This window comes from Oryctolagus cuniculus, chromosome 11 (genome assembly GCF_051225735.1).
Source record: "Oryctolagus cuniculus isolate XC-2025 breed Fujian yellow rabbit chromosome 11, ASM5122573v1, whole genome shotgun sequence".
Classification (NCBI taxonomy): Eukaryota; Metazoa; Chordata; class Mammalia; order Lagomorpha; family Leporidae; genus Oryctolagus; species Oryctolagus cuniculus.
Window position 1 is genome coordinate 113,062,486 of NC_142877.1, and position 25,773 is coordinate 113,088,258.

General features: G+C 60.6%; 1 protein-coding gene across 1 annotated transcript; it reads left to right on the top strand.

The window, feature by feature from the left end:
• The first annotated feature begins 667 nt into the window (after window positions 1–667).
• Window positions 668–21,251, top strand: MCM5 (minichromosome maintenance complex component 5). Its single transcript, XM_002711414.6, has 17 exons — window positions 668–802; window positions 1,098–1,272; window positions 4,841–4,967; window positions 5,053–5,181; window positions 8,075–8,247; window positions 8,764–8,919; window positions 10,049–10,215; window positions 11,354–11,525; window positions 12,399–12,510; window positions 14,609–14,752; window positions 15,050–15,115; window positions 15,251–15,427; window positions 16,070–16,182; window positions 17,130–17,258; window positions 18,161–18,303; window positions 20,178–20,305; window positions 20,908–21,251. Exons 2-17 carry the CDS (start codon window positions 1,106–1,108, stop codon window positions 21,007–21,009), a joined length of 2,205 nt encoding a protein of 734 aa, XP_002711460.1. The 5' UTR covers window positions 668–802; window positions 1,098–1,105; the 3' UTR covers window positions 21,010–21,251.
• Window positions 21,252–25,773: the final 4,522 nt, after the last annotated feature.

The following is a 25,773-nucleotide window of genomic DNA, read 5'->3' on the forward strand; positions in this document are numbered from 1 at the left end:
ATTGCAAATGGGGTCATGGGTTTTCGCATCCTTTAACCACTGCTAAGTCATGTAAAGCCTTCTGTAATTTTTAACGGGGTCAAAGGTCACATCCCTGGCGTGGCAGGTTTGTGGGATTCAGGTCTTTTCTGGGGTTAGGGAGGTCCCGCAGGGCCTTAAAAACGGGCGTTCTTAGCGTGTGGGAGCCGGGGGCTCGGGGCCGGGCAGAGGCATGGCAGCTGCGGTGGAATTGGCCCCCAGCGACAGGACCGCGGCTCAGTGCTGGCCTGTGCACGGCAGCCCTTAGGGCCCGGTCTCCCGCGGCAAAATGGGGCGACCGGACCCTATCATTGCAGAACTCCTAGCTTTTGTCCCCTACGGCTCTGGAAGGGGTCTTTTTCCCAAGAGGCTAAAAGGTTTCAGAAAATTGCACAAAGGCGGCCCCCGCGCGCCGCCGCCGGACCCTCCTCCGCTCGGGGGAACGCCTCTCCGCCATCTTTGCGCCTCCGCCCCGCGCCACCGCCGCTGCTCCCTCCCCAGTCAGAAGTTTCGCGCCAAATTGTTCCGCGCACAAGATGGAGTCCGGAAGAAGGCGGGGTACTGACGTCATGGGCTTGCAGCCAATCGCCTTCGGCATCTGGATGGGGAGGCGGGGCTCGCGGGAGCAGAGCGGTCCAATCGCCGGTGGCAGGGTTCCGGTGAACCAATGAGAGCGCAGCGGCCGCGGCCCGCGAATGCTGCGTCTCTTTTTTCCCGCGAAACTCGGCGGCCGAGCGTGGAGGTTCTTGTGTGCCCCGGGCGAGCGTAGCGTGGGAACGGAGAGGTGAGCCGGCTGCGATCTGGGGTGACGACAGCGGGAGCCCCTCCAACACAGAGGGGTGGGGGGTCGGCGGGCGTCCGCAGCTCCTGGCGCACTGGGGGTGGAGCAGGGGCGGTTTCGGGAAACTAGGGTTGGGGTCCCGGAAGGCTAGCGTTCCCCTCCCCCCGCCGACTCGAGGCTGTCCCACCCACCACGCCCCTCCCGGAGCCGGACCCAAGCATCAGAGAGGCGGAGGGGGTGCCGGGCCCGGCCCCCACCACCTCCCCCGCTCCGCTCCAGCGCTCTGCTCCCGTGCCAGGTGCAGCCATGTCGGGCTTCGACGATCCGGGCGTCTTCTACAGCGACAGCTTCGGGGGCGACCCCGCGGCCGACGAGGGGCAGGCCCGCAAGTCGCAGCTACAGAGGCGCTTCAAGGAGTTCCTGCGGCAGTACCGAGTGGGCACCGACCGCACCGGCTTCACGTTCAAGTACAGGTGCGGCCGTGGGGGATGTGCACCTGCAACCCGGCCACCGCTTGAGCGGCTGGGGACACAGGCCCCTTGGGCCCTGAGTAGACCGATGGGGAAGGGGGCTCAGAGAGAGGAAGGAGCCTGCCGGGGTCATGAACCTTTTTTTTTTTTCAATATTTATTTTATTTGGAAGACAGTTACAGAGAGAGGTAGAGCCGGAGAGAGAGAGGTCTTCCATCCGCTGGTTCATTCCCAAGGTGGCCGCAGTGGCCAGAGCTGAGCCAATCCGAAGTCAGGAGCCAGGAGCTTCTTCCAGGTCTCCTACGCAGGTGCAGGGCCCAAGGACTTGGGCCATCTTCCACTGCTTTCCCAAGCCATAGCAGAGAGCTGGATCAGAAGAGGAGCAGACAGGTGCCCATATGGGATGCTGGCACTGCCGGTGGTGACTTTACCCACTGTGCCACAGCGCCGGCCCAGTCATTAGTCTTTGAGCCGGCCACCAGCAACCCAGCCAGAGCCACCTGGACTCTGAGCCAGGTCTTTCCTGCCCACTGCTTCTTAGGGTCCTTCCAAGTAGGTGTACAGCACCCACCTTCCTGTGGTGTGAAAGGTGGAGACGGCCATTCATTCATTTTGTTCACATACCTTCTATGGATTGAGCGCCTGCTGCATGCCAGGCGCTTGGGTGTGTGTGGGGCTGTAGCCCTGAATGAGCTGGGTGAGACCCCTGCTCCCAGGTTGTTGTACAACTCTGTGACATCACGTTGAGTCTTTGTGGGCCCAGCCTCTGTCCCGGAAGACGCAAGGAACGTCCGTGTGCAGGTCCAAGCTTGGGCCTGGCCGGCTGTTAGCTGAAGGGCCATCCAGTGACCGGGTCCCTGGGCCTCAGTTTACGTCAGCAAGAAGAGTCCAGCCACGCGTGCCTGCATGTGTCCGTACAGCAGCTGACGTTGCCACTGTGGGCCACGGAGATACAGAGATGAGGCATAGGGATGACAGGTTCCAGGTGACAGTGGCCTCCATGGAGGCGCGGGACAGGAGCCGAGACGCCTTCGGTGTCAGGTGCGGGGGCATTCTAGTGAGGAGGAACTGCTTGGGCGACGTGGGGGCTGTTCCCGCAGGGGATTTCAGGTGGAACTGGCTGTTTCCTGGCTCCCCGACATAAGGGGGTGGGGCCTGCGGGCCGCCCCCCACCCCTCTTGAGCGCAGGCTGTGCCCAGGTCGGCAGACTCCTGCCGTGTTCCTGGGACAGTAGTCCCACGGGGTGCCCTGTAAAAGGCTGTGTGTGGGGCCGGCAGGGTAGACACAGTCTCGCAGGATAGACACAGTCTCGCAGGGTAGACACTGTCTCACAGGGTAGACAGTCTCGCAGGGTAGACACTGTCTCGCAGGGTAGACAGTCTTGCAGCGTATACACAGTCTCAGGGTAGACGCAGTCTCAACAGCGTAGACACTGTCTTGCAGCGTAGACAGTCTCGCAGGGTAGACACTGTCTCACAGGGTAGACGCTGTCGCAGGGTAGACACAGTCTCGCAGGGTAGACACTGTCTCACAGGGTAGACGCTGTCGCAGGGTAGACACAGTCTCGCAGGGTAGACGCAGTCTCACAGGGTAGACACTGTCTCAGGGTAGACACAGTCTCGCAGGGTAGACACTGTCGCAGGGTAGACACTGTCTCTCAGGGTAGACACAGTCTCGCAGGATAGACACAGTCTCGCAGGGTAGACGCTGTCGCAGGGTAGACACAGTCTCGCAGGGTAGACGCAGTCTCGCAGGGTAGACGCAGTCTCGCAGGGTAGACACAGTCTCAGGGTAGACACAGTCTCACAGGGTAGACACTGTCTCGCAGGGTAGACACAGTCACAGGGTAGACGCAGTCTCAGGGTAGACACAGTCTCGCAGGGTAGACGCAGTCTCGCAGGGTAGACACTGTCTCGCAGGGTCAACACAATCTTGCAGGGTAGACTCAGTCTCGCAGGGAAGACGCAGTCTCGCAGGGTAGACGCAGTCTTGCAGGGTAGACACAGTCTCAGGGTAGACACAGTCTCACAGGGTAGACACTGTCTCGGGGGTAGACACAGTCTCACAGGGTAGACACTGTCTTGCAGGGTAGACACAGTCTCAGGGTAGACACAGTCTCAGGGTAGACGCAGTCTCACAGGGTAGACACAGTCTCAGGGTAGACGCAGTCTCTCAGGGTAGACACAGTCACAGGGTAGACACAGTCTCGCAGGGTAGACACAGTCTCGCAGGGTAGACACAGTCACAGGATAGACAGTCTCGCAGGGTAGACACAGTCACAGGGTAGACACAGTCTCGCAGGGTAGACACTGTCTCACAGGGTAGACACAGTCTCACAGGGTAGACACAGTCTCACAGGGTAGACGCAGTCTCTCAGGGTAGACGCAGTCTCGCAGGGTAGACACAGTCTCGCAGGGTAGACACGGTCTCAGGGTAGACACAGTCTCAGGGTAGACGCAGTCTCGCAGGGTAGACACAGTCACAGGGTAGACACAGTCTCACAGGGTAGACACTGTCTCACAGCGTAGACACTGTCTCAGGGTAGACACTGTCTCGCAGGATAGACACTGTCTCGCAGGGTAGACACAGTCACAGGGTAGACACAGTCATAGGGTAGACGCAGTCTCGCAGGGTAGACGCAGTCTCGCAGGGTAGACACTGTCTCGCAGGGTCAACATAGTCTCGCAGGGTAGACGCAGTCTCGCAGGGTAGACGCAGTCTCGCAGGGTAGACACTGTCTCGCAGGGTAGACACAGTCACAGGGTAGACGCAGTCTCGCAGGGTAGACGCAGTCTTGCAGGGTAGACACTGTCTCGCAGGGTCAACACAGTCTCGCAGGGTAGACGCAGTCTCGCAGGGTAGACGCAGTCTTGCAGGGTAGACACTGTCTCGCAGGGTCAACACAGTCTCGCAGGATAGACACAGTCTCGCAGGGAAGACGCAGTCTCACAGGGTAGACGCAGTCTCACAGGGTAGACACAGTCTCGCAGGGTAGACGCTGTCTCGCAGGGTAGACACTGTCTCGCAGGGTAGACACTGTCTCGCAGGGTCGACACAGTCTCGCAGGATAGACGCAGTCTCGCAGGGAAGACGCAGTCTCACAGGGTAGACGCAGTCTCGCAGGGTAGACACAGTCACAGGGTAGACGCAGTCTCAGGGTAGACGCTGTCTCGCAGGGTAGACACAGTCTCGCAGGATAGACGCAGTCTCGCAGGGAAGACGCAGTCTCACAGGGTAGACGCAGTCTTGCAGGGTAGACACAGTCACAGGGTAGACGCAGTCTCAGGGTAGACACTGTCTCGCAGGGTAGACGCAGTCTCGGCTGTCTTGGGGCCTCCAGGTTTGAGGACGTGCCTGGTCAGTGCCCAGCAGGAGGGGAAGGCTTGAGGAGTGGCTGCCGTCTGTGCACGCGGGCAGCCTGCTCGGGAGGAGCCTCTGGTGGGGGACCGGCTGGAACTGGATGTGTGTCTGGGATGGGGGCTGTGGTGTGGGCAGATTCTGGCGTGCAGGTGCACCGCAGCAGCGTAGCCTCCTCCCTGCGGCCCTCCCCGTCCCGGCCCTGCCCCTGCAGGGATGAGCTCAAGCGCCATTACAACCTGGGCGAGTACTGGATCGAGGTGGAGATGGAGGACCTGGCCAGCTTCGATGAGGACCTGGCCGACTACTTGTACAAGCAGCCGGCCGAGCACCTGCAGCTGGTGAGCGCCCCCCCGAGCCCCCCCACCCCCGGGCCGGCTCTGCCCCATCGCTGACGGCCCGCGTCCTCCTCCTCCCCCTCCCCAGCTGGAGGAAGCTGCCAAGGAGGTAGCTGATGAAGTGACCCGGCCCCGGCCTGCTGGCGACGAGGCGCTGCAAGACATCCAGGTCATGCTCAAGTCGGACGCCAGCCCGTCCAGCGTTCGCAGCCTGAAGGTGGGTCCCCTGAGAGGCCAGCCGAGGGTGGGGGGCGAGAAGCCTGTCGGAGCTCGGCAGGGCCGGTCTGTCGTGCGTTTATTTTGGTCAGCGAATGCTTCCCGAGCGGTTGCTACCTGCCTGGTGCTGGGGTTGTTACTCACGGTGGTGGACAGAACAGGTGGGCCCTGGTGGTCTTGAGCTTGCGCTGGGAGAAATAGCAGGGAACATGTAGGTGGTGGCGGGTCGTGCAGATGAGGCGTGGAGGAGAGACCAGCAAATGGGAGCAGCGCCGTGGCAGAGGCAGGTGGATGGCCGTCAGAGAATGAGTGACGTTGGTGCCAGATGCGAGCGGTGCGTAGCCAGCCCGGGACAGCCCAAGGGGGAACCTTCCAGGCTCAGGAGCGGCAGGTGCAAAGGCACTGTGTTGGGGGTGATGTCATGGTTTAGGGACCTAGAACGGTAGCGTGGCTGGAGGCCAGTGAGCGTGAGGGTTGGGAGGAAGGAGGTAGAGGCCAGGGTGCCCGGCCTTCTAGGCACGGGGTGGAGCTGGAGTTTTGCGGGAAGCAGGACAGTGATCTGCTGCGTGTAAGGGCATCCGTGGGACAGGCAGGCGGGGAGACCCAAGGGGGTGGGGCTGCGGGAGAGCAGTGAGGAGGACGCGCGTGGGGGTGGTGACTGCTGGGTCAGGGGCGTGGTGGGAGCCCCACGAGCTGGTCATGTGATTGTGCTGGTGGCTGTGGGGATGCCCTGACGGTCCTGCCCCGTCACCGCCGCCGTCTGCTCTTTACTAGAATCCCTCAGGCCCCCGCGGCTCTGTCGGGGTGCCTACCTTGCTGAGTGGGGTGGCAGGTGGTGCCGCGGAGCGTCGGCTGCGCGGGAGGCTCTGGGTTAGTGTGCACACAGCTTCAGAGGTCGTGCCTGTCTGGAAGTGGCGTCGGGTTGGTCTTCCAGGGACACTGTGTGATCTGAGGGGCAGGCGTCTGCTCTCCGGGGAATCACCCTCTCCTGACGGGTGGCCCGTCAGGGGTGGCTTGTGGCCAGGGCGACCTCGGTCTCCCAGGATTGCTGTCTCGGGGTGCTGGGAGGTGTGTGCTTTCCAGAACATACGTGCTGCGGGTTGTCCCAGGATCCCAGGATGCCGAGTCAGGGTGGGGCCGTGTGGCCCTGGCCTCCTGCCTGTTTGTTCCTCGCTGTCTCCCAGGCAGCAGAGGACACACCCAGCATGAACTTGGAGCCCCGCCTCCTCCGTCCCAGGAGCCTCCTGGGAGTGGGAAGAAGAGGCCATAACCGGAGCTTTTCTCGTTTGCTTGTGGCTATCAAACATCTCAGCTGCACACAGAGAGTGGGGGTGATGAGCTGCAGTGAGCCGTGTCCTGTGCTGGACTTAATGATCATTAGTGTCTTGCGCCTCATTTGCTTTCTCCTTTTTTTTAACCTTTATTTCTTTCTAAAGGTTTATTTATTTGGAAGGCAGAGGAACAGAGAGGGCGAGACAGAGCAAGGAGTCTTCCACCCCCTGGGTCACTCCCCAAATGGCTGCAGCAGCTGGAGCTGGGCCCATCTGAAGCCAGGAGCTCCGTCTGGGTCTCCATGCTGGAAAGCAGGGGCCCACACACTTGGGCCGTCTTCCACTGTTTTCCTGGGCACACATTAGCAGGGAGCTGGATCAGAAGTGGAGCAGCCGGGACTTGAACTAGCGCTCTGGTATGGGCCACTGTTATTGCAGGCAGTAGCCTAGGCCACTGTACCACACACAAGTCCCGATTTGTTTATATTTATATGTTTGTGGGGCTGGCACTATGGCCCTGCTCTCTTCCTTGTTGTGCTATGAGGGTCTTTAGTTATTTATTTTTTGAAAGATTTTATTTACTTATTTAACAGGTAGAGATTTTATTTACTTATTTAACAGGTAGAGTTACAGACAGTGGGAAGGAGAGACAAAGAGTGAGGTCTTCCACCCCCTGGGTCACTCTCCGAATGGCCACAACAGCTGCAGCTGGGCCGATCTGAAGCCAGGAGCTTCTTCCGGGTCTCCCACGTGGGTGCAGGGGCCCAAGGACTTGGGCCATCTTCTACTGCTTTCCCAGGCCATAGCAGAGAACTGGATTGGAAGAGGAGTAGCCAGGACTAGAACTGGCACCCATATGGGATGCTGGTGCCGCAGGCAGAGGATTAACCTACTGCGTCACAGCAGCGGCCCCCAAGGGTCTTTATTTGAGAAAGAGATCTTTGATCTTTGGTTTAGTTCCCTAATGCCTGAAATGATGGGCTGGGTCAGGCCAAAGCCAGGAGCCTGGAATTCAGTCTGGGTCTCCCATGTGGGTGGGAGGGGCCAGCTATGTGAACCATCATGTTTTGCTTCCCGGGGTGCACACTGGCAGGAAGCTGGATTTGGAAGCGGAGCTGGGATTCAAACCAGGCTCTGTGATGTCGGATGTGGGCTTTTTTTAAATTTAAATTTTATTTTTTTTTTAGATTTATTTGAACGGCAAAGTTAGAGAGGCAGAAAGAGAGAGAGGGGTCTTTCATTTGCTGGTTCACTCCCCAAATGACTGCAGTGGCTGGAGCTGGGCCAGTCTGAAGCCAGGAGCCAGGAGCTTCTTCCAGGTCTCCCACGTGGGTGCAGGGGCCCAAGGACTTGGGCCATCCTCTACTGCTTTCCCAGGCCATAGCAGAGAGCTGGATCGGAAGTGGAGCAGCCGGGTCTCGAACTGGTGCCCATATGGGATGCTGGCACTGCAGGCGGTGGCTTTACCTGCTGTGCCACCGTGCCGGCCCCCGGGAAGCAATTTTTGCGCTGAACAGAAGAGCTGTGGCCCTCCTTGTGGGTCTGCACCACCTCGGCCAGGCCCCTGCCTGGGTCATTCCCCCACGCCCTTAACCAACGAACCTGCTGGTGGCTCTGTTCCAGTCGGACATGATGTCACACCTGGTGAAGATCCCCGGCATCATCATTGCGGCTTCAGCGGTCCGCGCCAAGGCCACCCGCATCTCCATCCAGTGCCGGAGCTGCCGCAACACCCTCAACAACATCGCCATGCGCCCTGGCCTCGAGGGCTATGCCCTGCCCCGGAAGTGCAACACGTGAGTGTGCAGCTGCAGGCGTGTTGGGGAGGTGAGCAAGGCTGAGCGCGGGCGTTGAACGGCACCTGCAGCTCCTTGTTAGAGACTCGCTGGGATGGCCAGGGGCAGGGCTGGGCTCCCTGGGGTTCAGGGTCATGAGCTGGGCTTGGTGTCTCTGTGCCTTGGTGACTTCTGCCCCACGAGGATGCTCACCCTTGTGTGGAGAACCTAGGGTTGGTGGGAAATGAGTCTGTCCAGCATCTTCTGAAGAAAGCTAGAACTTGCTGAGCCACACAGCTCTGAGGGCCTTTGACCCTGCCGTTCCTGGGGTGCCTTGCCCTCAGGTCTCCCCGACCCGTCTTGTGTTGGTGCGCACTCCTGGTTCCCCTTCAAGACCCCAGCGTTTGCGCCCACCTCCGAGCTGCCTGCCCCGGTTCCTCCGTGACATTCCTCCAGCTGCTGCCTCCCACGTCTTGGTGGTGACTGCGATGGGCGGGTTCTCGGGTGGCTCTGCTGACTCTGCGTCCTCTGGCTCAGGGATCAGGCTGGGCGCCCCAGTTGCCCGCTGGACCCCTACTTCATCATGCCCGACAAGTGCAAGTGCGTGGACTTCCAGACGCTGAAGCTGCAGGAGCTGCCTGACGCGGTGCCGCACGGCGAGATGCCCAGACACATGCAGCTGTACTGCGACAGGTGAGGGGCCGGGGCGGGGCGGGGCGGGGGATGGCTCCCTGCAGAGCGCGTGCTGCACGCGTGGCGCCGCCCACAGGCTTCCCTGTGATCCGCACGGGCCACACTGTGCAGAAGGCGACCTGTAACCTGGGAGAGGTGAGGTGGCCTTGGGTGTGGGTCTGCTCTTCCCAGACGAGGGTGCTCACTGGAGGGTGAAGCTCCTTCATGGGGCTGTGACAAGCCTTGGCGTCTGTTAGCTCACGGTGCTGTAGGAATGGAGAGGGATCAGACCGCTTCATCATCGCACCAGGCTCAGAGAGGTGCAGTGACTTCTCTGAGGTCACACAGGTGCCAGGTGCGCCCTCCACCCCAACCGTGGCTCTGGGTTGGGGGCTTGGAGACTTCCTCTTTCAACATTTTATTTTCAAAGATTTATTTGTGTGAGAGGCAGAGTTAGAGAGGTCTTCCATCTACTGGTTTACTCCCCAAATGGCCCCAACAACCGGGGCTGGGCCAGTCAGAAGGCAGGAGCCAGAGCTGCTTTGGGGTCTCCCACATGGGTGCAGGGGCCCAAGCTCTTAGGCCGTGTTCTGCTGCTTTCCCAGGCACGTTAGCTGGGAGCTGGATAGGAGACAAAGCAGCCGGCACCCAAATCGGCGCCCGTATGGGATGCAGGCATTGTAGGCGGCGGCTTTACCTGCCGCAGCACTACGCTGGCCCCCCGCGTTTTGTTTTAAAAGAGAAAAGCCAGGGCCGAGCTCATGGCCACACAGGGGTGGAGTGGGGAGTGGCCCTCGGCAAGGGGCCTGGGAGGGCAGGAGAAGGAGGACCCCACCCCCCAGGAGGTGAGAGGGCCCCGTGTGACCTCTGGGATGGCAGGTGAGAGGAGATGGCCTGGGGTCGAGCCGGCCCCCAGCCTCCCTGCAGCCAGTGTGACAAAGCATTCAGTGAGAGGGTCGGCACCACTGTCCACGCCCCCACCCCCACACAGCTGGGCCACACAAGCGTGGGGCCAGTAGAGAGAGGGGAGAGCCCTTCCCTGGGTGTGGTGGGGTGGACTCAGGGCGGAAGTGCTAAGGCGAGTACTGTGTGACAGGGTGGCACTGGCCGTCCCCCCAGAAGCTCACCTTTGGTTCTCCCTCCACCTCAGGTACCTGTGTGACAAAGTGGTCCCCGGGAACAGGGTCACCATCATGGGCATCTACTCCATCAAGAAGTTCGGCCTGACCTCCACCAGGGGTCGTGACAGGGTGGGTGTGGGCATCCGCAGCTCCTACATCCGTGTTCTGGGCATCCAGGTGGACACGGATGGCTCTGGTGAGTTGCTCTGGGGTCCTGGTGCGGCCTGGGCTTGCACACGTCTTTCCATGGGTAGCTCATTATCTCGTGAACTAGCCCAGCCACCCCTGCATTGCTCACAACCCTGGAATGTGTATCTGTGTGGCAGCAAACAGCTGTGGCCCCAGCACTTCCGCCCGCCCGCTCGTCCCAGCTGTGGCCCCGGGGCCCGGGGTGTTTGCTGAAATGTAGGGTCAAGGCTGCAGGCCTCGGGTCACTGGAGAAGCCTGCAGTGCTGTGAGGAGTGAAGTGCTGGGCTCCAGGGCAGGGGAGGAGCTGTGGGGGGGGGGGTCTGGTTAGAGAAAGCACCGCAGGGAACCTCTGGGACAGGGAGGAGGGAGTGTCGGGGGCTGGGCCCAGTGCGAGGGCTTCCTGCAAGGGGGCATCTGAGCTGCCCGTGGAAGGGTGGTGAGTGTGCAGGGTCTTCAGTAGAAGGGTGGGGTGGCCGAGGAAGGCCTGAGCCGGCCTGCCTGCCTGCCGAGTGGCTGGGGCTGGAGCTCCTGCTCACACCCCTGGGTGATCAGACCTTGTGGCCCTCTGGCCTCGGTAATCGCCTGGAGGGCTGGGCCCCCAGGGCTCAGTCCTGTTTACCTCAACTACCTGCACAGTTACTGCCTTAAAGGAGAAGCTCCCTGTTTGCTGGCGTTCCGCACGTCTCCGTCTCTTGCCTGGCTTCCTCCCGTATTCTAGACTTTTCTGTCCACCTGCTAGCTTGTCCACTGTCAGGCTGCCTCTTGGGTCTCCCTTCCGCCTTCTCTGTTCCCAGCAGCCAGAGGGTGTGATGTCGTCATGACCAAGGACACCTGTCACTCAGCTGAAGTGGCTCCACCCCTCTTGGCAAAGGGGAGTCTTTCAGTGGTCCCCAAGATGTTGCCCCGGTTCCTCAGGCCCCCCGCTCCCTCCCACTAGTTTGATGCAGGAACATTCTAGGCCCATTCTTGAGGACTGGCCGTGGGGACTGTGGAACAGCCCTGGAGCTGACTATGCAGACTGAGGTGTGCTGTGCTGGCTCTGAGGGCCCTGTGGCCCTGTTGTCTGAGGGGTCCCCCTGAGCTGGGGCTGGGCAGCGGGCAGGAGGAGGTGCCCCTCTCACATATCCCCTGCCCCGCCCACCCAGGCCGCAGCTTTGCCGGCTCTGTGAGCCCCCAGGAGGAGGAGGAGTTCCGTCGCCTGGCTGCCCTCCCCAACGTCTATGAGGTCATCTCCAAGAGTATTGCCCCCTCCATCTTTGGGGGCACGGACATGAAGAAGGCCATCGCCTGCCTCCTGTTTGGGGGCTCCCGAAAGAGGTGAGGGGTCTGGATCCCCTGGGTCTGGAGAGGGGCTGATGGCCCATAGGTCAGCAGGCAGGCCCGCGGGACTGCGTGCTTCTCACGTGCCCCAGGCCTCTGGGATTCCTGCCAATTCCCAGGCTCCCTGTCAGCCGGCTAGGGGCCCATCCATGCACCTGCTCCGAGATCCGCCAGCCCTGGCGGATCTCTGCAGCAGAGAGTACCGGGTTTAGAATCTGAGGACCAGGCATGGGGCCCTCACTGTGTGGCCTTGGGGGAGAGACACCACCTCTCTGAACCCAAAAAGTGCCACGTGATTGAAACACAGGAAACCCAACACGACAGGACACCTGTGTCCTTTTGAAACTGAAATAACAGAGGCATCGACACTAAGAGTACAAGGTGACGTCAGCACTACCATTTACTATGTTCTCGCTGTGTACTGTGCGTGCAGCACTCTGAGCACCTTGTATGTCTGAAATCTAAGCAGGTTGTTGCCGACACTCTGTAAAGATGGCTGTTGTTCCCATGTGATTGATGAGGGAATTAGGTATAGAGAGCTAAAGGGGCTTGCTCCTAGGTGCGCGTGGTAGAGCCAGGAACCTGTGCTCGCTGCCCATGGAGCTGTACTGCGCAGCCGCAGATCTGTGTGGCAGCTGTGAGGAGTGTTTACCAGGTGCTGGCGTGTGTGCCCGAGTGCAGGTCCCCTCCCCGGGAGGCAGGCTCTCCCCCGTTGTTAGGCCAAGTGTGCCAGTGTTAGGGAGCCACGGAGCTGGGTGTGGACATGGCTCTTCCTGCCTGCTCCGAGGCTGGGAGGTGACCCGGCCTCCAAACCGGGGAGCCTGAGTACCAACAGGTGCAGTCTTGCCAAGTCCACCTGCCTCTCCTCAGGCTCCCTGACGGACTCACACGGCGAGGCGACATCAACCTGCTGATGCTGGGGGACCCGGGGACGGCCAAGTCGCAGCTCCTGAAGTTTGTGGAGAAGTGCTCTCCCATCGGGGTGAGTGCCCCAGCCTGGAGGCAGCTGCAGGCCGGGCCCAGTGGGGCCCTCACGGCGCCCGGGGAGGCCTGCCTCATCCAGAATCTTCGTGCCCCTGGCTGCAGGCCATACGGCAGAGGCTGGTAGGAGGAAGGGAGCCGGCAGCCGTGTCCAGGTGGGGGTGGAGGGTGAGAAGAGCGAGCGGAGGTTGGGGTTTGGGTCTCCGGCTGGCTGTTACTGGCTGTGGACTCAGAGCACACCCGCTCATCTCCCTGAGGTGTGGCTGCTTGCTGAGTGGTGACCCTGATTGCAGGGGCCTGCACTGCCTGAAGTACTCACCTCAGCTCTGCTGAGTCCCCGTTACCCTCACTTAGGGAGCGGGGGTTGTGCTCCAGTGTCTGATACACAGAGTCCTCTGTGTTAGGTGGGTCTCAGAGCATCACAGGGGACATGGCTGTGTCTGCTGTGGGCACGGGCAGGCTGCCTGTGGTGGGCTTATGATGGGAAGTGTGCCACGTTGTCCACACCAGCACTGTCCAATGGGGCTAGCATGTCAACTGGGAATGAGTCATTTTAAATTTGTTAGTAGCTGGGGCTGGCGCTGTGGCTAAGCCTCCGCCTCCCGTGCCAGCATCCCATAAGGGTGCCGGTTCGTGTCCTGGCTGCTCCTCTTCCAATCCAGCTCTTTGCTAATGGCCTGGGAAAGCAGTGGAAGATGGTGCAAGTCCTTGGGCCCCTGCACCCACATGGGAGACCCAGATGAAGCTTCTGGCTTCATATCCTGGCTGTTGCGGCCATATTGGGAATGAACCTGCAGATGGAAGACCTCTCTCTCTCTGAGCTCTCTCTGTCTGTAACTCTGCCTTGCAAATAAATAAGTCTTTAAAAAATTGTAGCCAGAAAAAAATAAAGGGAAAAAAGGTGAAAGTAGTGTTCATAATATATACTTATGATACCTAAAATAGTTCAACATATAGCTTATCATTATTTTTTTAAGATTTATTTTATTTATTTGAAAGACATAGTTACAGAGAGAGGTAGAGACAGAGAAAGAGGTCTTCCATCCATGGGTTCACTCCTCGATTGGCTGCAATGGCCAGGGCTATGCCAATCTGAAGCCAGGAGCCAGGAGCTTCTTGCAGGTCTCCCATGCAGGTGCAGGGGCCCAAGGACTTGGGCCATCTTCCACTGCTTTCCCAAGCCACAGAAGAGAGCTGGATTGGAAGAAGAGCAGCCAGGACTCGAACTGGTGTCCATATGGGATGCCGGTGCTTCAGGCCAGGGCTTTAACCCTCTGCGCCACAGCGCTGGCCCCGTGGCTTATTGGTTTTTTAGTTTATTTATTTGAAATGCAGAGTTAGGGAGTGTCAGAGATCAGTCTTGCATCTCCTGGTTCTCTCCACATGACCACAACAGCCATCTCTGGGTCAGCCCAAGGCCAGGAGCCAGGAGCTTTATCTGGATCTCCCACTGTGTGACAGGGCTGCCCCTGGGGCTGCCATCTGCTGCTTTCCGAGGCACGTTAGCAGGGAGCTGGATCATAAATGGACCACCTGGGACATGAACTGGGCCCACATAGGATGCTGGCATTGCAGGCCGTGGCTTAACTTGCTGCGCCACAGTGCTGGCCCCAACATAGTTTAAAATAAAGAATTAATAATGAGTACTGCACCGAGGCTTGGTGGCCTGTGCATCTTACACGTTAAGGACATGTCATTTGGGACTTGCCCTGCTGCGAGGGCGAAGTGGCAGTGTGGAGCACGCAGGTGACAAAGGGTTCACGGCAGGGCGGCCTTGGGAGCCCGGAGTGCCCATCCAAGCTCTGAGGCCAGCTTGAGGCGTGTCTCCCCGCTCTGGGCCTGAGCTCGCTGATGAGCTGAGAGGAGGCTCAGATGAGCCATGGAGATGACACCGTCAAGGAGAGAACATGTAGGCCAGACTGAAGCTCAGGGCAGCTCCCCTCCAGCAGGAGAGGCACTGGGTCAGAGCCTTGAGTTGGTTTTGTCCTTTGCAGCCAGCTTGGGGAGTCATAGCCCCCGGGGCCCCCCCGACTCCCTGGGGTCAGGGCTCAAAGCTGGAGCAGCGCTGGGCCCTGACGCCTGCCCTGCGCCTCCCCCAGGTGTACACATCTGGGAAGGGCAGCAGTGCCGCTGGTCTGACCGCCTCGGTGATGAGAGACCCCTCGTCCCGGAACTTCATCATGGAGGGCGGGGCCATGGTCCTGGCTGACGGTGGAGTCGTCTGCATTGACGAGTTTGACAAGGTGAGCGCTGGCCGAAAGGTGGTGGCTCCTCACAGTGACGCCCTGGACTTGGCCGTCACAAGGCACCTGTAACCTGGGAGACCGGCGTGCAGTCCCTGGGCCTGTCACTCGTGGGGGGCTACATGTCTAACCTCTCTGCTGCGGTTCCTTTATCTGGAGAGTGGGGAGGGGAGAGCCAAGTCCATGCAGTTGTCACTGTGGTTAGAGTGGCCCAGATTCTCCGTTGTCCTGGCACGGGGTGGGCCTTGCCGCTGCGCCCTGCCCAGGCGTGAAATGGCCATTTCTCTCCCCACGCAGATGCGAGAGGACGACCGCGTGGCCATCCACGAAGCCATGGAGCAGCAGACCATTTCGCTCGCCAAGGTGAGGGCCTCCCTGGCCGGCCACCTGCTGCAGCCCAGCCCCGTCATTCGCATGCTGCCGACTGGCGGTGGCCAAGTCCTGTGTGCCGAGTTCCATCCGGGGTTCTTGACTGTCTGCCCCCCTGTCCCCTCGCAGGCTGGGATCACCACGACGCTGAATTCCCGCTGCTCCGTCCTGGCTGCCGCCAACTCCGTGTTCGGCCGTTGGGATGAGACCAAGGGGGAAGACAACATCGACTTCATGCCCACCATCTTGTCCCGCTTTGACATGATCTTCATCGTCAAGGATGAGCACAACGAGGAGAGGGACGTGGTGCGTCCGGGGGCAGGGCACGGGGGCAGGCCATCGAGGGGGAGCCCTGCCCAGTGCTGGAGCGGGTCTGGGGGCCGGGGGCCCTGGTCCGGTAGATAAGAAACAAGGGTGTTGTCGTCGGGTTATCCGTAGCAGACATTTCGGAACAGAAAGAACTCGGGCTCACAGAGGCTGCATCCGGGTTCTCGGGCTGCCCTGCCTCTGCTCTGCTTCCTCTGGTGGGTGGGGCTTTGTTCTCAGGCCTCTGTTCCCCTGTGGTGCCAGAATCAGAGTTTGTCGGAATAGCTTGGAGCTTAACAGCCCGAAAGGGAAGAGGACGCCTGCTTGTGTGAAGCAGCTATAGCCAACGCCCGGGATGGAGGCTTTGGTTTGGGTAGATGCAGTGGCCATCCTAGAGGCAGACACACCCCACCCCAGCCCCAGTGGACAGGCTTGAGCCCCCGCACCGGGTGTGGGCAGTGAAGAACAGGAAGTTCTCTAAAGCACAGGCTGGGGCTGGGCCAGCAGGGTGAGCATCCTTAGGTCTGAGTGCCTTGTGGAGTCTGATGCCCGGGCCCCGCATTCCTTCCTGACGGCCTGACCTCTGTTGGGACCCCAGTGGGAGGGCCTCGGGGCTGACCCAGTGGACCCTCTGCCCCCCAGATGCTGGCCAAGCATGTCATCACTCTGCACGTGAGTGCGCTGACGCAGACACAGGCTGTGGAGGGCGAGATCGACCTGGCCAAGCTGAAGAAGTTCATTGCCTACTGCCGAGCGTGAGTGGGCGGCGGGCCCTGGGGGTGTTGTCGGGCTCTGCTGGCCCTAATTCCACTCTTCTCACATGATACTGTTCGTTCTTGTTGATTTTTATTTTATTTTATTTTTTAAGATTTATTTTATTTGAAAGAGGAAGAGAAAGATTGAGATCTGTCCACTAGTTCACTCCCCAGATGGTCCCAGCAGTAGGGCTGGGCCAGGCTGAAGCCAGGCGGAGCTTCCCGTGGGTCTTCCACATGGGTGAAGGGGTCCAAGTACTTGGGCCGTCCTCTGCTGTTTTCCCAGACCATTAGCAGGGAGCTGGATTGGAAGTGGAGCAGCCAGGACACAGAGCAGCACCCATGTGGCAGGTCGACATTGCAAGCAGTGGCTTCCCCGCTGCACCATGAAGCCAGGCTCTCTCGTTTTTTATCTGCGAGGCAGAAAGACAGCTCCTGTTCACTGCTTCCTCCCTAACTTTGCAACACCCAGGGAGCCCTGGATTGCAGGCCGTCTTGTACACTGGTGCTGGAGAAGCCTTGGGGGATTCCTCCCCCCTGCTTCTGGGCCTCAAGTCTGTGAAGCCTCCTACCCAGTAGGCCTCTGGGTAGCTGGGGTGGTGCTGTTGGCTGTTACCAGTGTTGGGGGCTGTGTCCACGTGGTGGGTGAACAGTGCCACACTGTGCCGGCCACGGGAGGATGGGATGAACCCCCGCTGGGCCCGCTGCACCTGTGTGTGGACACGGGCAATTGCCTGCAGCCCTGTGTTGATCTCCCCGGGGCCCGCCCACGCCAGCCCCGATTTCACTTCAACCTCTTCGAGGTGACACGCCCACCCCGCCTGAGCAGGTGGCTGTGGGAAGGTGGGAACACACACACACGTGAAGTTGGCAGGGGGCCGGGGGACAGGGTGGCTGCCCAAGATTGCCTCCTGGCCTCACGCCAGCCGCTTCCTACCGCCCTGCAGGAAGTGTGGCCCCCGGTTGTCGGCAGAGGCCGCAGAGAAGCTGAAGAACCGCTACATCATCATGCGCAGCGGGGCCCGCCAGCATGAGAGGGACAGCGCCCGCCGCTCCAGCATCCCCATCACCGTGCGGTGAGCGCAGGCGGGGCGGGGCCGCGGCTGCCGGCACGCGCGTCCAGAGATCGATTTGTCTGGAAGGCGGAGTATGAGAGAGAGACAGAGAGAGATTGCCCTCTACTGGTTCATTCCCCAAATGCCCACAACAACCAGTGCTGGGCCACACTGAAGCTGCGAACCAGAACCTTCCTCTGGGTCTTCCCGTGTGAGTGGCGGTGGCCCCAGTACTTGGGCCATCATCTCTTGCCTCCCGGGCAAATCAGCAGGGAGCCGGATTGGGCGCGGAGCAGCTGGCCTGCAATTAGGGCTGCAGGCGTCGCAAGCGGCACCCTAACCTGCTGCGCACCACCTGCCCCTTTGCTTTGATCTCAGCTCTTAACTCTGCCTCATTTTTGGAGAGTTTGCAGGGTCTAAGTGGGTAAGAGTGAGACCTCCAGGGGCTGGATCTGGGCTCTGGCACTGATGAGGTAGAAATGTGATAAAGTAGCTTTAGAGAATGGGAAGTTTATTTCTGTCTGACATAAAAACGTGGAGGTCTGTGGTGGTGGACGGGTGCGACGGTTCTTGCTCAGCTGTCTCGTGGTCGGGGCGGCTGCGGGAACTCAGCCATCACCACCACATCCTAAACAGCGGGAGTGGACGGGGCAGAAGGGTTCCCCTTGCAGGGCGCGTCCTGAACTTGCCACGTGGTGCTTGGACTGAGAGCCTGCTGGCCGCACGTTGGTCCCACAGACACGCGTAGATGCAGGAGAGGCGGGGGTGCTAGACTGAGCGAGGGCCCTGTTAGGAAGATCGGGATAGCTGGCAGTGCCCACTGCAGTCTTACCCCCTAGGGCACGCACCTCTCAGGTGCCAGTGGCGGGCAGGGGAGGGACGCAGGGCTGAGGCCACCCCGCGTGTCTCGTTGGCGCCCACAGGCAGCTGGAGGCCATCGTGCGCATCTCCGAGGCCCTCAGCAAGATGAAGCTGCAGCCCTTCGCCACGGAGGCGGACGTGGAGGAGGCTCTGCGGCTCTTCCAGGTGTCCACGCTGGATGCCGCCTTGTCCGGCACCCTGTCAGGTGAGCAGGTGTGGGCTCCCTGGAGCCGTGTGGCAGGGCCCCGGCGCGCCGCAGGCCTGCACAGGGCGCTGCTGCCCTGCGTTCGCTGGGCTGCTCTGAGCTCCCTTCTGGCAGCAGCACCTACCTCCCTGTGTCTCCCCAGCCGCCCGCCTCCGAGGGGAGGCGGCCGCTTCTGTTGGACCCCTGGACACGTGAGACCCAGCTCAGGAAGAATAATTTTAATTCTGTTAGAATAACTGTAATTCTAGTTAGAACGTTTGTCAGTCCCCTTTGTAGAGCTCAGAATATTTTTAGCTGTGTCCCTAATGTGGTTAAGATTTGTCTTATTTATTTGAAGAGTACACACAGAGGGGGATGGGGGGGAGGTCTTCCATCCACTGGTTCACTCCCCAAATGGCCACAACGGCCAGGGCTGGGCCAGACCACAGCCGTGAGCTTTATCTGGTCTCCATGTGGTTACAGGGGCCCAAGCATTTGGGCCATGTTCTGCTGCTTTCCCAGGCTCATTAGCAAAGAATTGGATCAGAAGTGGAGTAGTGGGAACTCAAGCTAGCACCCGTATGGGATGCCGGCATCACAGGCAGCGGCTTAACCCGCTGCGCCACAGCCCTGGCCCCTGGCCCTTGTTTCATGGTGCCTAGGCTCGTGAGCTCTCACTCTAGAGGGGGAGATGCAGTAAGGAAGCAAATGGGAATTCATGTCGAGGTTAGGTTTGGGGGCAAATGATTGCAGAGCCAAGTGTGTAGGAGGAGGGGCGCTGTTCTCATCAGCTGGTCCAGTAGAGTTAGCGGGGCCTCGGGAGCTGACCTGTGTGAGGGGAGCGCAGGTGGAGGGAATGCCAGGTCAGCAAGCCGGGGAGGGAGTGGCTTGCCCATCGGGGAGACCACCAGCAGCCCAAAGTGGAGAGTGTGAGCCTCTGCCTTGGGGGGGGGCTCCGGGCACCTGCCACAGCTCCAGGGCAGCTGGCTCCCCTGGGAGATCCTGACAGATCCCTCCTGGCTCCCCTCAGAGATCACTCCCAGATCCCCTGCTGGCTCCCCTCAGAGATCTGACAGATCCCTCCTGGCTCCCCTCAGAGATCACTCACAGATCCCCTGCTGGCTCCCCTGGGAGATCCCTCCTGGCTCCCCTGGGAGATCCTGACAGATCCCCTCCTGGCTCCCCTCAGAGATCCTGACACATCCCCTCCTGGCTCCCCTCAGAGATCCTGACACATCCCCTCCTGGCTCCCCTCGGATATCCTGACAGATCCCTCCTGGCTCCCCTCAGAGATCACTCACAGATCCCCTCCTGGCTCCCCTTGGATATCCTGACAGATCCCTCCTGGCTTCCCTGGGAGATCCTGACAGATCCCCTCCTGGCTCCCCTCAGAGATCCTGACACATCCCCTCCTGGCTCCCCTGGGAGATCCTGACAGATCCCTCCTGGCTCCCCTGGGAGATCCTAACAGATCCCTCCTGGCTCCCCTGGGAGATCCTAACAGATCCCTCCTGGCTCCCCTCAGAGATCACTCACAGATCCCCTGCTGGCTTCCCTGGGAGATCCCTCCTGGCTCCCCTGGGAGATCCTGACAGATCCCTCCTTGCTCCCCTCAGATCCTGACAGATCCCCTCCGGCTCAGACTTGCTTCAGGACTGGCTCCTGCTGCCCCGGCAGCTGCAGGGTCCTGTCTGAGGTCCTGTCTCCCCAGGCCGTGCTTGTTGCTCCCGCAGGGCCCCCTGGCGGCTGCACGTGGCAGTGCAGAGTCGGCCTGCTAGCCTCTGTGCCTCTGCACTGCTGGCTCTGGCTCTCAGGCCACACGCTTCCTGGGGTTAGAGGCTCTCCTTAGAGCGGGCAGACGCCTGGGCCCCGTCCACCTTGCCTCTCGCCCGCAGGGGTGGAGGGCTTCACCAGCCAGGAGGACCAGGAGATGCTGAGCCGCATCGAGAAGCAGCTCAAGCGCCGCTTTGCCATCGGCTCGCAGGTGTCGGAGCACAGCATCGTGCAGGACTTCATCAAGCAGGTGGGCCTCCGGGGCGGCCGTGGCGGCTGGTCCCGGGCCAGGGCGCGGGGGCTGCTCCGCTCCACGCAGCTCCGCGGGAGCAGTGGTTCTTGTCTTGGCCCTGCAGAGAGGTGGCTGGGTTCCCTCTCGCTGGCTTCTCACGGTGGGGAGCAGAGTCGAGTGAGCTCCCCGCTGCTTGGGGAGGGTGCTGTTGACCCCGCAGAGAGGAGATGGGGCCTTCCAGATGCCGTGCGCCTGAGGGGGCCTGTGTGGGAGGTGGTGGCACACCTGGTCTACACAAGTGGGGCCTGGAGAGGTTGGGGAGTCAGGCGCCTGAGTTGTAGCCACAGGACTCGATGAGGTTGAGCTCTGCGACCCTCAGCAGATGACTTAGCCACTCTGTGCCTCAGTTTCCACGCCTGTAGGCGTGGGACTAGCGGCTTAGGGTTGCTGGGGGTAGATGAGCTCTTGGGGGAAGAGTCGGGACAGTGGCTGGTGTGCTGTGGGTCTCAGAAATGCTGAGCCTTCCTGGGGTCAGAGGGGAGCACGTGGGAAAGGCGCCCGGGAACAGGGGGTGTGGGCTCCCTGGGGAGGCACGCCTGCACCCAGCTGTGTCCCCACAGAAATACCCGGAGCACGCCGTGCACAAGGTGCTGCAGCTCATGCTGCGGCGGGGCGAGATCCAGCACCGCCTGCAGCGCAAGGTCCTCTACCGCCTCAAGTGAGCCCGCGCCTGCTGCTGGCTGCCGCCGGGGACGTCGCTGTCGCCGCCGTCACCACTGTCGCCGCCACCCCGCCGCCACCCTCGCCGCCTCCAGCAGCTGCCTCTGGCAGTTCCGGACAGTGTGCATTTGGAATCTGTTGGGTTAATAAAGTGTTGTGTGCTTGGGCGTCTGGGCTGCTGCTGCACGTGGTGGCTCACCCGGGTCTGCCGCGTGGGCTCCCGGACAGGCCCTGGAGCTCCGCACCACGGTTTCTTGGTCTTGGTCTGTCCCGCGGGGGTGTTGGAGCGGGTGAGACTGCAGCGAGAGCCAGTGTGGGAGGGAGCGCCTTTGTGAAGTGTTGGGCCTGGCGGATGGGGGGGAATGGGATGTGAGGTCGGAATGCCTGGATTCACGGGCTTTTCTGGGCCGGTTTAGAAATCTACGCAGGGCGCCCTGCAGCACGGCATTGTCCTTGGGGTCCACGAGAAAAAGTGCTGTGGCTGTGCAGGCTGCGTGGCTTTGGGTGCGGCACCTCCCTCCTCTGTACCTGTGTATCAGGAAACCGGAGCTTGGAGGGGCCGCCACCTTGTCGTGGGAACAGTGAAGTTGAGGCTGCATTCAAGTATTTTCTAGTACATTCTTAGCAGATGAAGGCCTCAGTCCCAGCCGCTGTGCAGAAATGACACTTGAGGAGCTCAGGAAAAATTACTGATTTTTCTCAAAAAAAACAAACAACCCGGCGCATGGGTGAGGTGCTCATCCATCATGGGGTGTTTTGTCTAAAGGTTTCCCGTGGCACCAAGCACTTCCTGCCTCTGCTGTTCCAGGAAATGGAGGGAGGAGAGGGGAGAGGAGGGGAGGGGAGAGGAGAGGAGAGGGGAGAGCTCGTCCTCCTGTGACTCAGGTTCAAAGCCTTTTCCTTCGGAATTGAGGTGGATGTGGCCGGCGCCTGCTTTCTTGTGCGGCTGCGGTCTCAGCGTTGTGGCTTTCATCCCAGGCTGTCTGCCTGGGTCCTATTAGCCTTTCATCTTTGCAGGTGGAGAATTGCATCCGTTTCCTCCTTTAGAGTTGGTTTCCTGTGATGGTGGCAAGCCAGCCCTGGAGTGCCCGCTCCCCGCAGCTGCGGCTTCGCCTCGATGCTGGCCCTCCCCTGCCGTGGGTGGCGCCTCTGGGCACAGTGTTGACAGGTGGGAGTCAGGCTCCGCTGTGTCCTGCCTGTCCCCGCGCTCCCTCTGAGCAGGGCGGTGTGGGGTGTGGATAGCTCTGGCCTTGAGGTGCTGCTGGAGAGATGGCGCTATGTGGCCCCCGTAGCGGGTGTGGCCAGCTCTGCTCTGAGGGTTAGAGAGGTCTCCGGGGGAGCAGTTGTGCTAAGTCCAGCAGCCTTAGGTGTAGGGCAAGGGCAGTGCGAAGACAGGCAGGGGCCAGGAAGACACTGGGCATCTGGGGAAGCTGGGGCCAGCCTCGGCGGTTGGGCAGCCCAGGGTGTGCGGTGCTCAGGCCACCTGGGAGCACTCAGTGCCAGAGTGGGGCCTGTAGTCTTCCTGGAACCTGAGGATTAGGAGCCTAACCCAGGTAGGCCTCTGAGATTTCGGGGTAGCCAGGGGTTCTAGCCCCAAATGGCTGTAGCCTGTAAGCCTCACTGTCCTGTGACCTGGCCGCTGGTGCCTTGCTGTGGCAACTTCTGCCCTGGCCATGTGACACTTTGCAGGTGCCCCGTCCTAAGGCGGACGTGAGCGTGAGGGCAGGGCCTGCAGGGGTGGGGTCAGCTACCCCCCCCCCCCCCCCCAGCTTCTGCAGTAGCCCAGCGCAGTGCTGGGCAGTCGTTTGGAAACGATGTTCCTTGCCGGAAGCAGTTCGTGCTTCTAGTTGGTTCCACGTTCTGAGTCCTTAAGAGGCATTTTAGCAGGACACTGGAGGATGGGTGACCTGCGCCTCCTCGAATGCAGTTGAGGACCGTCTGGACAGGCCTGCTGGGGTAGCGGAGGCCGGGGTTTGCTGTGGCTGCCGCAGCTACCTACCGTAGACAGGTGGCTGGCACGCAGACACTGCCGTCTCGGTCCTGGAGGCTGGCAGTCCCAGGTCCCAGTGCCCGCGGGGTCATCTCTCCGAGGCCACTTTCTGGCTGGCTGCTGGCCGTTACTCCCTGCGTCCTCATCGTCTCACAAGGACACCTGGCACATGGACTGGGGCCCACCCTCATGGCCCCACTTTAACATGGTTGCCTCTTTAAAAGCTTCGTGGTCACATCCTCTGAGGGCCGGGGCTTTGACATGAGGGGCTGGGGTGCGGTTCAGCTGTGACTGGGGGTTAGGGCTGGGGGCACAGGGGACAGTGGGAGAGAGGAAGACAGACTGCTGCTCCTGCGGGCCACGTCCCCGTGGGTGCTGGGCAGGCAGTGAGCCATCATCCTCCAGAGATGGGGAGGAGCGGAGGCTCAGGGAAGAGGGGGGTGAAGAAGCCTGCGGGACAGCGTCTCGGGTCTCCCCCTGCAGGTGTCATCACTGAGCCACCTTGGCCCCCACAAGTCCTGCATCAGTGGAGTCCTGGCCTTCAGCCCCATCCCGGGGCACAGAGCGGGTGGGAGGGCTCTGGGCCCTGGGGGGAGCCCTGGAGCTGGCCCCAGGGAAGCCTGATCCCTCCACATGCCTTTGGGGGAGGGCTTCCTGGTCAAGGTGGGGGACAGTGTGAGCGCCCTGGTGGCAGGAGTGGCCAGCTGTGTGTGGGGTTCAGAGCCAGTTAAGGGTTCCCTAGGGAAGCAGATGAGTGAGGGGACCAGGCTCTGTCAAGGGTGGGTAGACAGCTTGGGCCCAACACCGGGCAGAGGGAGGGTGCCACACCCTAACTAACGCTCCTGCCCAGCGGCCAAGGGTAACCCTGCGGAGTGAGTGACTGCACACTCAGATCACTTAGGGCAGCACCCATTCCAGACGCTTTCTTAAGTGCCTACATGTAAATCATAGAACCCCCAGCGGGAGAGCTGTGCTGTGAGGTGTAAGCTCCCTGTCCCTGTAGGTCGAGTGGAGGTCACTGTTGTTGGACTTGGTCTTCCAGGGCTGGGGGGTCTAGGATTGTCCATGGCAACTACCCAGGGCTCAGCACCACGTGGTCCCCGGATGCTCGTCTCTCATGCCAGTTCACGGTAGCCACTCAGTAAACACCAGGTGAGCGAATGAGCAACACTGCAAGGTTTGCAGTGAGAAATAGACACTCAAGACCAGTTTATTTAGATTTTATTTGTTTGGAAAAGAGGAGAGAGCTAGCTTTCATTACCCAGGTAGTCACGACAGGGTTGGGCCGGGTGGAAGCCAGGAGCTGCGTTTGGATCTCCCACGAGCCTGCAGGGGACCCAAGGACCTGCCGTTGACGGCTGCTTTCTCAGGTGCCTCAGTGGGAACCTGGGTGGGAAGTGGAGCAGCCAGAACTCGAACGGGTGCCCACAGGGGATGCTGGCGCTGCAGGCAGCACCTGAACCCACGCCACAGCGCCGGCACCAAGGCTCCAAAGGCTGTGAGGAGGGACTCAAATGTCATAACCTCCAAGAGGACGTCTGGGCTACCAACCAGGGTGCTCTTGCTAGGAGCCGTCAAGGCTGAGTCTAGCTCTGAGAGTGCCACCCTCTGGCTCCCCGCTGCCAGTGCAGTCCCCATTAGACCTCCCAGCTCCACACTGAACAGCCGTGTGATACATCACCCTCTGAATCTCATTTTCCCCGTGTGTGTCATGGGCAAGGTTTCTCTGGTGTTAGCCCCGGAAGTCCTGCACCCAAGAGCCCCTCAGTCCTGGGCACCTTAAAAGTGGGACAAGGGGCGCCGCGGCTCACTAGGCTAATCCTCCGCCTAGCGGCGCCGGCACACCGGGTTCTAGTCCCGGTCGGGGCGCCGGATTCTGTCCCGGTTGCCCCTCTTCCAGGCCAGCCCTCTGCTGTGGCCAGGGAGTGCAGTGGAGGATGGCCCAGGTGCTCGGGCCCTGCACCCCATGGGAGACCAGGAAAAGCACCTGGCTCCTGGCTCCTGCCATTGGATCAGCGCGGTGCGCCGGCCGCAGCGCGCCAACCGCGGCGGCCATTGGAGGGTGAACCAACGGCAAAGGAAGACCTTTCTCTCTGTCTCTCTCTCACTGTCCACTCTGCCTGTCCAAAAAAAAAAAAAAAAAAAAAGTGGGACAAGGGCCGGCGCTGTGGCACAGGCAGCGAAGCCTCTGCTTACGGTGCCGGCATCCCATATGGGTGCCATTTTGAGTCCTGGCTGCTCCACTTCTGATCCAGCTCTCCGCTAATGCGCCTGGGAAAGCAGCAGAAGATGCTCCAAGCCCTTGGACCCTTGCACCCACGTGGAAGTCCTGGGAGACGTTCCTGGCTTCAGCCTGGCCCAGCTCTGGCCGTTGTGGCCATTTGGGGCATGAACCCGAGGATGGAATATTCTCTCCCTTTCTCTAACTCTGCCTTTCAAATAAATACATAAATCTTAAAAAAAAAAAAAAGTGGGACAACACTGGGCTGGCATGGTGGTTAGTTGGTTAAGCTGCCACCTGTTGACACTGGCATCCCACGTGGGCATCAGTTCATGTCCTGGCTGCTACATTTCCCATCCGGCTCCCTGCTAGTGGCCTGGGAAAAGGCAGCGGAGGTCGGCCCAAGTGTTTGGGTCTCTGCTGCCTACGTGGGAAGACCCAGATGAAGTTCCTGACTCCTGGCTTCAGCCTGGCCCAGCCCTGGCTGTGCGGCCATCTTGGGGGTGAAACAGCGGATGGGAGATTTCTTTTTTCTCTCTGTGGCTCTCCCTGTCT

Coding starts and splice junctions, on each gene's coding strand:
- MCM5 (XM_002711414.6), top strand. CDS start 1,106: ATGTCGGGCTTCGACGATCCGGGCGTCTTCTACAGCGACAGCTTCGGG. Junction 1,273..4,840: donor GGCTTCACGTTCAAGTACAG/GTGCGGCCGTGG, acceptor CTGCCCCTGCAG/GGATGAGCTCAAGCGCCATT. Junction 15,428..16,069: donor ACAACGAGGAGAGGGACGTG/GTGCGTCCGGGG, acceptor TCTGCCCCCCAG/ATGCTGGCCAAGCATGTCAT.